The 14,626-nt window shown below is 47.6% G+C and overlaps 1 protein-coding gene across 5 annotated transcripts in view; it reads right to left on the reverse strand.

The window, feature by feature from the left end:
• Positions 1-10,892, reverse strand: part of STK11 (serine/threonine kinase 11) — a 73,591-nt gene extending 62,699 nt beyond the window's left edge. The window contains exon 1 of one of the 5 annotated variants that reach the window (XM_077331452.1): positions 8,894-10,883. In XM_077331452.1, coding sequence (XP_077187567.1) covers positions 8,894-9,183 — 290 coding nt within the window. In that variant the 5' untranslated portion in view covers positions 9,184-10,883. Of the gene's footprint in view, positions 1-8,893 lie in introns of all 5 variants that reach the window. The other 4 variants (XM_077331456.1, XM_077331451.1, XM_077331453.1 and 1 more) reach the window with 4 other exon arrangements.
• Between the last annotated feature and the right edge of the window lie 3,734 nt (positions 10,893-14,626).

The raw sequence follows: 14,626 nt of genomic DNA on the forward strand, positions 1-14,626 counted from the left end.
GGGTGGTTTGCCAGTGCCTTCCCCAGTCATGACCGTTTACCCCCCAGCAGCAAGCTGGGGACTCATTTTACCGACCTCGGAAGGATGGAAGGCTGAGTCAGCCTTGAGTAGAGACTGGAATAACAGTGAACCCTTCACAAACCCCTGGAAAACCACATGAGTACCAAGCAGGCCCCAACATGACCAGCCTGCACCAGCTATTTGCAAGCTCCACTGGTCAGGCACAGCCATTTTCTTTATTTGGAGCACCCAACAGGAACCTGAAAGAGGCATGGAGGGAGGAATCAACCCTCTTCCAGGCTGCAGGCACTCCAGCTAACAGGCCTGTTCACTAGAAGGAAGCGGCCATTCACAAGGAGTTGAATGTGCTGGCCTCCGTCCCAAGCAGGCTTCCTGGTATGCAGAGAAGCTCTGCAAGAAGAAACAGCAACTGAGAAGACTAGAGCAAGCTTGGAGGATGACTCGCAACGAAGCATCGAGAACATCTTATAGATTAGAACACTTATTATGAAAGCCTATGAGATGGTGGTGAAATCAGTAAAGCCTAACTTTTACTAGACTTGCACTGCATTCACGAACACACCCCCAGCCCAATTGTTAGGATGATGCAGCCATAGGGCCAACAAAACAGAGCTCTTCCGCCAGGCTTTTGGTTGACACCGGTGCCAGGGCCCCCCCTCAAACCTGGCCCCCTGTCAGGCAATTCTGACACATTACACACCCCTACCTAAAGATGCTGCCCAGCTGCTGTCTCCCTTCCTCACCTGATTTATTAGCCTGTGCACAAAGGACCCAGTTTTGACTGCTGTTCACCTGTTCTTGTTTATTACACCCTCTGTTCATACTGTTATACATGTCTAAACATACTAGTTAATGCTGTTCCATGTACACCACCTCAAGATGTCACAGTGAGAGATGGTATATGAATGAATGAATGAATGAATGAATGAATGAATGAATGAATGAATGAATGAATGAATGAATGAATGAATGAATGAATGAATGAATGAATGACAGCATACAGCCACCCCCTCATCTTGATGTATCTGGTTTGACTTCTTAATGCAATCTTCACCCGAGCAGCACCATTTTTCCTTTTACCCTCTGATCTTCTGAGATGGGGGTTCCCCAAAGTGGGTGGTTCACCCCCCCCAGGGGGCAGTGGAAGAATCCAGGCAGGAGGCGAGGAATTCTGGGGCAATGGGGGGGCAGCAGGCTGACTCTTCCTGCTGCAGGGGCATTTTCCTAGCGAGAGACGTTCCAAGGTGACTTGCCCTTGCCTGCCTCTGGGTAATGGAGACCCTGGACTTCCTTGAGGGTCTCCTGCCCAGCACGGACCGGGGCCAGCCCCGCTTAGCTTCCTGAAGGAAACGGCAACTTCACAAGGTGGCCTGGCTCCTGCTGAGCTCCTTCCCCTCCTCAGACTCTGTCCTTCCCAGGCTCCTCCCTAGAGCTCCATGAACTTCTTAACCCAGGGTGGGTTGGCAACCCTCCCCCTAAAGTCTCCACCTTTGGGAGGCTAGGAAAGCCTTCTCCTGCTTGCTCCTAGCCATGGGATTTTCCTCCTTCCCCTCAAACCACTGCACATGCACAACAACAACAAGAAGACATGTAGGCAATATTAGTGTGTTTTAAATTTGCAGTAGAACTAACACCAGGAAAGACACATATGTTTGTATATGTAGGGGGGAGGGGGGCAGGGAGGTGGCCTGGGAGCCAAGGGGGCAGCAGCCCAAAATAGTTTGGGAACCACTGCTCTAGTCTACGGGAAGGGTCTATGGTGCTTTGGCATCTGTCCTGAGGCCTGGGATAAGGGCAGGCTACACATCCTGGTCTGCCCAGTACAGGTTATTTCTGGAGAAAACAGGTACTCCTGAACTCTCAACAAAGCCCAGTCCTCTATCTGTTCAGCCATGCAACTGCTAAAAGTAGCCACTACGGCTTAATCCTGCACTTCCTACAAGGTGCTCAGGGCAGTGTCCATGGCTCTCCTCTTCCTGGTCTATCCTCACAACAACCCTTTAAGGTGGGTTCACCCAAGGAGACAGCAACTGCCCAATGACACCCAGTTAACATCATGGCAAAGAGCTCTGGTCCTAGCCTGATACACTAGCCTAATACACTGACCCACATACCATCCTGGCTCTCTGATACCTGGGGAGGACACGGACAGCCCATGAGCTTATTGCTCACCTGAAAAAGCAGAATGCCTCCCAAGGGGACTGAGGACACCTCACCCCGCCCCCCTTGCACATGCAGTCCTTTAATTCACTGCTTGAAAGCAGTCCCAAGGCTACCACTAACCCCAGCCAGCTCATACACGAAAGCAAGCATGGAAGACACCCCTTCCAGGACAACTGCTCGGTGCCTCATATAGAAAGTCCAGGCATCCAAACAAGGGTTTCTCTTCCTTTCTTTCCCCTCTGATCACAAGCTGGGGAAGTGTCATGTCAAAGCAGTAACTACAGCTGAACTCGCCTGGGGACCAGTCAGTAATATTTAATCAAGTGAAACCCTATTAACATTTTTGTTCCGTTAAAACTGTGCTACCTGAGGCCATAGTTCCCACTGGCTTCCTCGAAAGGAGAAAGCCACCCTGAACATTAACAGCAGCTCAAAGGGTTTTTTGTTTTTTAAAAACCCTTTACAGAACAATCTTATGCAGTTATGCTAGTCTATTAGTTTATTTATATTATTTATTATTTATTTGATTTCTATGCTGCCACTCCTAGACAAGCTAGGCCGCGGCAGCTTACAACATAAACTAAGTTAACAAATCGCTAAAAGGCCCGTCAAAAATTGTAGTTAAGTTTCAGACAGTGGTCTCTACGAAGCATGTAAATGCCTTATATCCAAAGCAAACATGATTAGCTTATACAAACTCTTGGAAGAAAGTAAACATAAGAGTCCCAGAGCACCTTGAAGGCCAACAAAGATTTATTCAAGGCGGGAGCTTTCGAGTGCATGCACTCAAAAGCTCCCACCTTGAATAAACCTTTGTTGGCCTTCAAGGTGCTATTAGACTCAATCTTTGTTGTGCTACTTCAGACCAACAGGCTACCCACTTGAATCTATCTTGGAGAAGAGGTCCATCACAGTGGATATTAGTCATTGTGACTAAAAGGAATCTCTATATCCTAAGGCAATTGTTCTCTTAATAACAAGCAAGTCACTGGTGTGCGTTTGGTGGGCCTTCTCTCACAAGCTAAGCCCTCCTTCTTGCCTTGGCTTCTGGGCTGGGGGGGTAAACAGTGGGGGATGGAAAGGGCATGTTGCTACATGTCAATGTCCTGTTGCAACCAATAACCAAGATGGCATAAGCACCACAGCCAACACTCTGAAAACTCTAAGGTGATCCAGAGGGTTTCCCAAGGGTCAGCTGATACCTGGACATCCTGTTAACACAGGGTATGGTGTCACCTCCACCCCTCATCTAGTCCCCAAAGCTCCCGGGGGTACCTGAGATTCCTAGCCAGGAGGCAACATCAGAGGGAACGTTGGCCTTATTTGCTGATCTTCCAGTGTAACTGGTTGCTGAGCTAATGGGGGACTGGTCTGATCCGACAGAGCTCTTGTTATGTTAAGACCATGTGTTCTTCTACCTGATCTTTTCGCATCTGCTATTTGGATTCATTTTTTTCCTGCTTTGCTGTGAAGTCACGGCTGCCTTATGGTAACCTTACAGGGTTTTCAAGACAAGAGGTCTGATAAGAGAGGCTGATGCTGTGAAGGCTCAAGGGGGCGGCAGGGGACAGTGGAGGAGCGAGAGGGTTGGGAGTGTCCTGCATGGTGCAGGGGGTTGGACTAGATGACCCAGGAGGTCCCTTCCAACTCTAGGATTCTAGGTACTGAGAGATGGTTTGCCATTGCCTGTCTCTGCACTGCAACCGTAAACTTCCTTGGTGGTCTTCCGACCCAAGTACCCACCATGGCCAACCTTCTTAGCTTCCAAGACCTGACAAAACCAGGTGGGCCTGGGCTATCCCAGTCAGGACAAAAAGAAAATGCATACAATGTAAAATTAACAGCTTAGCTTCGTTCACTATTTGGAAACACATGCACAGCTCTACAGGAGGCAAAAATCTGAAAGTCTGGTGTGGAAAAAAATCACAACATGCAAGTCTCTTTCTGGCATTTAAAATAAGCCGAAGGGATGGAAAGAAGCATGGCTCAAGACTTGTGAAAACAAAGCAAATAGAGGGAACCACACAGGTATTGCAAAAAGAGGCACATCACACCATGTGGCAATCTCGATTGCTCCAACAGGCAAAACCGCACAGACTGCCAAGGACGGACAAAATAAACTCTTCCAGCAGACTTTTTTTTTTTTTGCAGGGGGATCACTGCTTGAAATGGATACTGGTTCATTAAAGAAAAAGGGAATACAAGCTTGGCTTTATTGGCACAGCCTCACTGAAAACTGAAAACAAATTCACAGCCAGCTGCAGCACAGCTGTGGAAATCTATTTATTTATTTGATTTATAGACTGCTCCTTTCTAGTCAGTCTCGAAGCAGTTGACAACGTATAAAACATAGTTAAAACATAATAAATCTTAAACTAGTTTCAACCTCTTCATTTAATATTAAATATTAAAATATTGCTCCAACAAAATCCCCGATGAGGACTCAAGCAGTCTATATTTCCATTTCATGTCCCTAGTTCTGATGAGGGGGAGGGGGGGGCCGGTTCTGGCCTCATTGTGTGCTTGCAATGCAAACAGGAAGAGCCACCAGGTCAAGAGACAGGTGTTATATGCCGCTCGCCAGGGAAGCCATGTAGCAAGCTCTGGTGAGTAGATCAGGTCCTCTGCTATGAAGCCACTAACATGACCAGCACCAAAAATCATGCATAATCATGATCAACAATATTTATCTCCTTGGGAGGTCAGACACTAATGCTGCATGATTGGATTCTGCCCCCCCCCCACCATTTTCTTGAGAAATTATTTCAAGTTGCATTCTCATGAGGAAGAAGCAACACAACCTGTCACCTTTGATGCAGCCAGGTTGTTGTTGTTATTTGAATGTATTGCCCACCACTCTTGGCAAAGCCAGCTCGTGGCGGGTTACAAGATAAAATAAGTAAAATATAAATCCCCTTAAAAAAAACCCAGCAAGAACACGACAGACCAACCCCCCCCCCATTAGGTTACACTAGGGTGGGGGAGAACAGAACAGAGGGGCATGCATGGAGCTGGTGCAGGGGAGTCATGTACACTACACTCCACTACACACTGACCAAGTTTACTTTCAGAGTGAACCTGAGAGTCAGTGGTGGTCATGCTGAGTCTATACCAGGGGGAGCCAAACTGTGCTGGCAGGAGCTCATGGGAATTGTAGTCCATGGACATCTGGAGAGCCACAGTTTGGCCACCCCTGGTCTTCTATACCTTTCCATAGTTCTTATATCAACATACTAGGGCTTGCTAGTCAATTTGGTCACAAATCTGTGAACCAGGGAAAAAACAAGAAGCCATGGATTTTATTCTATTTTCCTCAAGAGGAACAGGTCAGGATCCCATGCTTTATCTGTTCCACTTAATATTTCTGGGAAGAGCTTGGAGGAGGAGCTGGTCTCATGGCTTATGTGCCACTCAGTGCTTAATACCCATTCAGGGTGGCTGTGCCGCCCCTGAGTGCCTCCTCCTCCAACCGGCATGTTCAGGAGCCAGCCAATTGCCTTCCGTCCCCCACCCCTGACCACCCCCTCCTCTTTCCACATCCCTCTGAGGTTCAGAGGCTGCAGATCCTTGCCACATGAGAGCTCCCCCTGTCGGGGAGCTCCCTGCCTGGGGTCCTGCAGCCTTTCCAGGTCTGGAGAGAAAGGGGGAGGCCACCCGCAGAGTTCTTCCATCACCACCTCCCAATCTAGCAGCCCTTGTATTCCTGAAGGCAACGGGCTTGGCCCCTAGTAGTACATAAGACAGAGAACAAAGGGGAGGGAGAAGAGGTCAGGGGCCCCAGCACAAACCAGTGTTACAGAAAACCAACCTCCCCTCTCCTGAACCAGAGTACGATATTGCTACCCAGAATGATTCACTTCAGCAGCACAGGAGGCCCCTCCTCCACCCCCAAATACGCTGAACCACCCCAACTTGCAAAGTTCCCAAATTTACCAGACATGCTTTGGAAGCATTAACTGCTGTACGAAAGGAGGGCAGAGAAGAGAGAAACAAAGCACAACGGCAGGAATTACACCCTAAGGCTCTCTCTTCTCAGGAGTGAGGTCTCAAATAGGTCTGTCTGAGCAGTTCAGGGCTAGAGAGAAGGCAAGCACAGACAGGGTCTGCCAACATCACACCAGGGTTACAGTCTCCAGAAACCGGAAGAGGTCAAAGGGCAACAAAGAGAACCATACCACCCACAGCTATCCTACATTGGCCTTCTACTGAGGTGCCACAAATATGAGGCATTATGGTCCAGACAGAACAAGAACTACGGATATGTGCTGACACAGATCAGGCACGCAGATGAAGGGTCTGCCAATTAACCACCTCGTTTCTAAACCACTGAAGACATCCAACTGTTACCTCAACTCTGATCATCACACTTAAATTCACTTAAGTCATACGGACAAACCTCCCCAATGGTAGATCAAGATGGGCAGTCCAGTTAGTCCGTTTGCAGCGGAAGAAAAGAGCAAGAGTCCAGGAGCCCCTTAAAGACTAACGCCGGGCAGGAGCGATCAGTGGGGGACAGATGTCACAGCCAGACCAGACCGCCCTCCCCCCCCCCCTCCAGGGCAGGAGCTTTCCTGAGTCAGGGCTCACTTCTTCAGACAGCTGAAGAGGGGGAGTCAAGGGAGTCTGTCTGTTGCTGCAGGAAAGAGTAGGAATTCAGGAGCACCTTAAAAATGAACAACATTTCTGGCAGGGGGGAGCTTTCCTGAGTCACGGCTCACTTCTTTAAATAATTGTTCCTAAGCAGCTATCTGGCTCAAAAAAGAAAACGACATCAGATCAGTGGTTCTCAAGCTCTAACCAAGGAGCCTCTCCCAGACCATGAACTGTCAAAAGTCAATCTAAGAAGAGGTAAAGATTGGGTTCTTGCATTGCCTGGAGTTGTGGGACGGCGCTGAAAGGGCTTTCAAGAGCCACAAAACAAGGGATACCAATACAGCCCAAGGACCCCAGCCACAAAATGGCAGCTGCCAAAGCATCTTGTGCCAAGCCATTCTTGTCTTGCAGTTCCCTGTCCTGCTCCCTTACCATTCTCAAGCCATGAACCTCCCCCTGCTCTAACTTCACTTTCCACCTCTCCGGAATTCTTGCAAGCCCAAGGACAAACAGTTGTGGAAACTGCAGGGCTGCCCCCCCCCCCCATGCAGGTAGACATAATCACACTGCAATGCTTCCCCAGGCTGGAAAGAAAATGGCACAGGTATAGTGAATGCATTTCCCACACGGAAGAACGGACTAACATAGGTATCCTAGACAGGAAAGACCTGATATAGGCCACAGGTGGTCCAGCCCAGGCCTACATCATGCATTCCCCAACAGACACCCCCTCCTAAAGTTGGTGGATGAGCTGAGGTTCTGAGCTATGTCAGGAGCAAAGTCTTAAGCTGGGAAATCCAAAGGGCAGGAGGGAAGCACAGCTTCCTTGACCAGGCAAGGGCAGAAGGACATACCTCTGGGATTTATAACAAGATTGGTCCATCCAGAGGCTTCATGCTGCCTGCCTGCCTGCCAGCCACCGAGGCCAACGCTGCACAACCGCATTAACAGGAGGCCTGGGAATGCACATTTATTTTTATTCATTTTATTTATATACCGCCCCTCACTGCGACCTCTCGCGTGGTGTACGTGAAGCAGTAGAATTAGTACAATTAAAACGGGAATAGTGATATGAACAGTAAGTGTAATAACAAAAATGGGCAAAGAGCAATCAAAACTTGGTGCTTTGTGCAGAGGCTAACAGATCAAGCGAGGGGGAGACAGCAGCTGGGTGGCAGATTTTGGCTGTGGTGTGTGAGGTATCAGAGTTACTTGACAGGGGCTGGGTTGAGGGAGGCCCTTGATCTTTCCAAGCAGATGTCTGAAGTGTTCTCTCTGCACTGTTCCCAGCCCAAAAAAAGCCATGAAGATGGCAGGTCCAGAAAGCAGCGCTGGAGAAGCAACTGGAGCATGGCAATCAGTCCATATTAAAGCAGAACAAGGTTTCCCTTGCACTCTTGCTCCTGAGCAACAGATGCTACAGAAGGCAATGGATGGAGGACAGAGTTGTCAAGCTGCAGCCAACTTATAGTTACCTTGCAGGGTTTACAAGGCAAGGGACTTGACGGGTCACTGCCTTCCTCTCTGCAGCAACTCTGGACTTCCTTGGTGGTCTCCCATCCAGGTGCTAACCAAGACCAACTCTGCTTAGCTTCTGAGATCTGATGAGCTGAAAAAGAGTTGGCCAGGGACCTCACCAGAATAATATTTCCACACAGCAGCATGAAATATTTTTGGCATATCGATAACTAAGCACCTGCAGCATCCTGCAGACCTAGTGACCTGAATGGGTACAACTCCTAAGCCAGAGAAAGAAGTACAGGTCCTCCCCACTTCTAAGCTGTCCTGCATCAGTGCCCAGGCAGACGGTCCACCATTACTCTTCCAGTTTACAGACTGAGGGAGTGAGGCTGAGATACACAAGTGCCCAAGGTCACCCAGGACATTCACAACTAAACACAGCTGGCAACAATGGTTACCACAACATGTCTGAATTTGCACTGAGAGAGTGCAACAGAGGGCCAAAGTCAAGGTTGGCTCTTCAGTGAGCAGAACTTCATGATGTAACACTCACAAAAAAGCTGTCTCAATTGTGGGTACAGTTAGACTTTTAAGAGACACTAACCAAGCACTGTTTTTCCTTTGCAGACTCCGCCTCCCCCCACCCCATACTCACTTTTTAACATTAGCTTCTCCATTGGGGATCCGACGCAGCTTCTTCTTCTTCAGGATTTTGACCGCTCTCCTACAGAGGGTTTCAGAGTCTAGCATCTCCTTGACCTTGCCATAGGATCCTTCACCAAGCAAATCGCCCATCAGGTATTTTCCTATCAGCTTGGCCCGTTTTCGGCGGGGCTGATAGATGACTTCTGTCGAGTCAATGCGGTGGATGAAAGTGTCCATCCCCACCGACATCAGTTCGCTCTCGGCAAACATGCCCAGCTGCTGGGGCTCCTCCAGATCCATCCTGGAAACAACTAGGCAAGCCTGTCGTTTCCCCACCACACAATCACCACCTCCACAAGTGTGTGCCAAAGGCTTGTCAATCCAGCGTCCGATTTTCAAAATGCTCCCTTTAATCCAAATTAGTTGAGGAGGAGAGGGGAATGAAGATCAGCAGAGGCAAGTAGGAGTTTTCCAGAAGATTGTACAAACTTTTTAAAACATAAAAGCCTATCAGATGTTTCCGTTAACCCAAACCCATTTCCTCAACCCTATAGTGCCTCTTTGAAAGGGGAAGGGAGATGGGAGAGTCACCCAAGCTGCTTTCAACTTCCCAGTCTTCTCCCTCTGCTCCAAGTCTTTCAGACCAACTTTTGTTTTCCTTTGCAAGTCCAAGCTTTTTGGATTCCTCAAGTTCTTAAGTCATCTTCAAAAGACTCCCGAGGTTTGAAATCAAAATGGCATCCAGGATCTCTTTACAGACTTTCCATTACTAGCAGGTCACAGTGGATCCCAATTCCAGACTGTGAACTGCAGGATCCAGGCCCCCTCTGCCACTCTAACCACCCAGGTATGACTCCGTCACAAGTCCTCTCAGCCGTTGGGAAGTTGGAACCAAGTCTCTTTGAAGGAATTTTCAATACTGATTTCAGCTGCTTCTCTTTCACCTTCCACAAAGGTTCGAAGCCTGCCGTATCTAGTAAGCACTTCCAGGGGCATCCTTCAACCACCTGGGGTCTGCTTGACACATGATGTGTCACCCCACTGCTCCAGGTATCAAGGCAGGCAGGCAGGCAGGCAATGCAAACCCTACCTGAGCCTCCCACAATTAAATACCAGCAACCAGGACAGGCTCAAACAGGCTTCTTTCAAGGCACGCTCAAATGAATGACTTACACCAATCCCCAAAAGGATCTAACTACCTTGAAACAGTCTCAGACTAGCAATCTTGGGGAAAAAATCTTATCTTTCAGCAACTCCAGGTATCTCTAGAAATGGTATTGCTCAATAAATCCAGTCAATGAAATTAAAGCCTGTTTCTAAACATACCGCTCCACATATAATCCTGTACTATTTCAACAGAGGAAGACTATACCACGTTCCAAAACACACTGCCAACACAAAATTATCCTTAACAAAAGGAAAGGAAAGAATGTAAGAAACGGGATTCTTTAATACAGTGCTGTTCTTCAGTCCGGTACTCAGCGAACGAGGAGGAAAAATCAGGACAGAAGAATGGAATCTCTCTTTCCATCCTCCCCTTCCTGAACCGCCAATTTTCTCCTCAGAGCCCCCTCCCAATGTTATGAGAAGGAAGCAACCTCACCCGAGAGCAGGGTCCTCCTTCGCCTCAACTCCACAAGGGATGCCATGGCAGCATGGGGGCGGGGAGAGAGGCGACCCTTCCTCTACTATTTGGGACGGTGAAGAGAGAGAGTCTCAGTGTCCCTGAATGCCACCTGCTGGCCAAGCACACCTGAAGACCCCGCTAGGGCAGAACCACCCAAGAGGCCGAGGAAAGGGGCGAAGCAGCAGCGAGGGGGGCCGGTGACAGCTCTTTGGCTCGGAGGGAATGGCGGCGGCAGCAGCAGCAGCAGGCGGGAGGGCGGGCGAGACGGGGCAGCCCCCCAGAGCCCTTAGCAGCCCCCCAACTCGATTCTGCCCCTGAAGGCCCGAGCCCCCCTTCAAGGCCCCAAAGAGCGCTGCCCCAGAGCGAGCCAGGGACGCCCCTCGCTCAAAGCGCCCCCTCCCCCACGCGCCCCCCAGATTCACGCGCCCCCCCTGCACATCCCCCCCCCGAGGGAGGCCGAGCCCTGGGCTGAGGCGGCGCCTTCCGAGGGGCCTCCCCGCTGGGCCTGGCGGGGCCGAGGACAACCCGGGGCTCCCTTCCCTTCCCTGCCTGCCACTACGCCGAGCCCCCCGCCTGCCTGCCTGCCCGCCGCAGCTAACACGCCGCCGCCATTTTGTTTACCTCCCCCCTTGCCCTCCCTCCCTGACACGGCACTAGCACCGCCCCCTCTCCCCAGGGCGCATGCGCGCGACCCGACGGGCTAACGAGCACCCCGGTCGCGTTTGGGTATGTTGTTGTCGTCCCCCTCCTTGGCCGCCCCTTCTGACTCCGCCCCCTCGGAGAGCTCGGGCTGCGATTGGCCCCCTCGGTCTCCTCCTCCTTTTGACTCAGCGAGAAGGGCGGCCGGCGGGAGTGAGCGGAGGGGATTGGGTGGGAGTGAGGGACGGGGCGGGGCCAGGTGAGGAGGTGGAGGAGGAGGGGCGATGGGTGTAGAGGTCACGGAGAGAGGGGAAGGTGTTGCCATGGGGACGGGGGTGCGCATTGAGGCGCGGGCCTAGTGCGGGAAGATGCTTCAGGGGAATTTTTATAACTCTGTAGATAGAGCTCCTCCCGCCCCATTTTTTAAAAAAGGGAATGTTAGGAATTGCTTTAATTTTTTTTAAACGAGGGAAATAAACTCCAACTTGCCAAACCATTAGAAGCCACCAAAATACAGGAAGATAATATAACAGTTACCATAAACATTTTAGGGCATATTTGTATTATTATTTCCGTGTTATTTTTATTGTTATGTGATGTATATTTGGCCCCGACTTTGAGAACTCAGGACAGATTACATTTCGCTATATACCCACAACCCCTATAAAAGTTTTAAATTGGGACAGTCTGGAACAGCTTTGCTGTATAATATAAAATGCTAGAACGGAGAGTGGGCGGGGTCAGTCCAAACTTTGGGCCAATTGGAAGGTGGACTGGCCCTGCCCCCAGTGTTTGAACCAACAATTCTATTCAATAAAATGATAAACTTAAATAAATATTGAGTGCTAAAATCAGCTAACATTTCTTTGGGTGGGGATGGGTGAGGGGTCATTCAGAAACTGAATTGTAGAATCTCAGCTTGAATTATATACAATTTATAATTTAGAATATATTTAAGAATGAAGGAAACTTATGTTTAGATCCAAATGATACTCATGTTATTGATGAACTAGGTGGAGCTACCCAAAGTCCTCTTAGATTTGATAACTGGGGTGGGTTATCGTGCTGATGGAGTTGATTACTAAGGCTGATTAGATTTGCTTTGCGGTTATTTTAGATTTTCCTCCCTGGGCCCCGATACCTTCCGTATTTGTGTTGACTGCACTGTGATGGCTTGGCTAGCTTTTATTTTCACTTTTGCTTTTGCTGTCTGTTTCCAGCCAGGGGCACATTAGCATGCCATAAGGAATGACTGCATTTTTAATGTTTACATCAGAGAAAACAATACCTTAGAACTCATGAAGCTTCCTTTGTCCAATTATTAGGCTATATATAGGCTAGATATCAGGAAAAAAATTTTCACAGAGTAGTTCAGCAGTGGAATAGGCTGCCTAAGGAGGTGGTGAGCTCCCCCTCACTGGCCGTCTTCAAGCAAAGGTTGGATGCACACTTTTCTTGGATGCTTTAGGATGCTTTGGGCTGATCCTGCGTTGAGCAGGGGGTTGGACTAGATGGCCTGCATGGCCCCTTCCCACTCTAGGATTCTGTGATTATTCTAGAATAAAATGCATGGATGTGTATTTGCTTTTTATTTTTATATTATTACTTTGGTTGACATACAAAACATGCATATTTTCATACCATGTGTTGGATCCATGAGTCTGAAGGAAGCCAGGACACTGGGAGCTCAATCAGCTGTTTATTGTGAGCCCAGCATGATGGTACAAAGAAGCAGAAGCTGAACCAAAGAAGCCAACCAACTGCAACTTATATACACAAGCCAGACAATAGATCTTCCTGCCAGTGTGCGCTATTGATCAATTTTGCTTTAAAGTGACTGGAACCAGCAGATGGGATCCTGCTGCAAACTGGTCAGTCACATTTCAGACTTATGATCCTGTTTCGGACCTCAAGCTCAGTCCTCAGCAAGTCTACAGACACAACACCATGACTCATAACATTTTATTTAGTCATTAACCAATATGAAATCCAAAATCAATTACAATAATTTATTATATCACGTTGGTGTTTGTGTGATTTGTTCATCTGTAGCAAGAACTGGTGTCCAACCTCTTTCAATATGGTGGACACAAGCCAGCAAAGAAAACATAAAACTATATAAAAATTAAATGAAACAAGTAAACTATGAATCAACCAAATAAGTAGGATTACCAGATGACCTCTCTTTTTGGTGTGTGTCATCTTTAGGCTCTTTTTTTAATGGATGAAAATGTCCTCTTGGGGTTGGAAGGATAGTAATATTCCTAGCTTGTAGTTATGACTATCTGTCACGGTGATCACTTGTTTGAAGCAGTCAGTTTAGGAAATACATTATCTTTTAGGAAATGCTTCCACATAGTCACAGAAGCATGACGGATAAGTGTAGGCTAAGCTGCCAATGAAACTTTGTATATTTAGGAAAACTCTACTTGGAGTATATGAAAAACTTTGTTTTTATATGAATATATAATTCATATAATTCATATAGAATGATCAATTCTCAAGCAATAAACTGAAGGTAAAGACTTTGAATAACTCTTACAGAAATTGCTTATTATACTTTAAGCCATGATTTGCATGGGTATTTCTACTACCTAAAACCCAGGATGGGCAAATAAGACTTCAATCTAGCAATTGGAAAAAAATGTTCTACAGGCTGGTGCATCAAAAATTGCCCTGTTTTTAATTAGGCTATTCATAAGTAGACACCTAATCTCATATCAATTTTTTTGTAAAGAGGGATAAATTGGAACCTGTCAAAAACAATCCTACAGAAATGTACCAAGCTTGTCTATATCTCTGCCAACTGGGGTCAACATTCCCTGCATCTGATAGAGTGGGCTCCAATCCAAAAGCCTATGCCGCTATAAATGTATTGGTCTTTAAAATGCCATCATACTTCATGCAACAAAATGCAACTCTCTCGTTTACAATCGGCAAGTTTACTATCACTTTCTCTCCCTCTCCCTATTATCCATGTATATATTCAACTCTTGAAGTGTCAGAGTACTAAATAATACAAAGAAATATCGATTTAATTTTCACATGTGATGAATAATTCCCCTTTCAATGCAATTTTGCAGTAATTTGCAGGTGGGTTTTGTTATTTCACACAGTAAAATCCAGTTGCAAGGTGCATTGAATGGGACTGAAAGTGCATTAGTAAGTGTTTGTGAAAGGGCTGTGCTTTGAAATCATAAGAAAGTTTATTATACTTTAATCTTGCATATTCTTACACTCCTTTTCCTGGTGTGCAAAGTCCTTCAGGTTCATCTTCTTCTGTATTTTGGGATTTTTCTTTCAAAAACAATATACATCCTGCTGTTCTCTTGTCTGTTAACCTCCATATTTGGTCCTTAATCAAATCATCACTTTCCTCTTCCTCAGCCTTCTTCCATTTTTCTGCTTCGTTATTTGGCAGTACAGTGCTCAAACAATTTCAATATGGTGCCCAATGGTGAGCCCCTCAGGCCAGAA

Source organism: Paroedura picta, chromosome 4, assembly GCF_049243985.1.
Source record: "Paroedura picta isolate Pp20150507F chromosome 4, Ppicta_v3.0, whole genome shotgun sequence".
Classification (NCBI taxonomy): Eukaryota; Metazoa; Chordata; class Lepidosauria; order Squamata; family Gekkonidae; genus Paroedura; species Paroedura picta.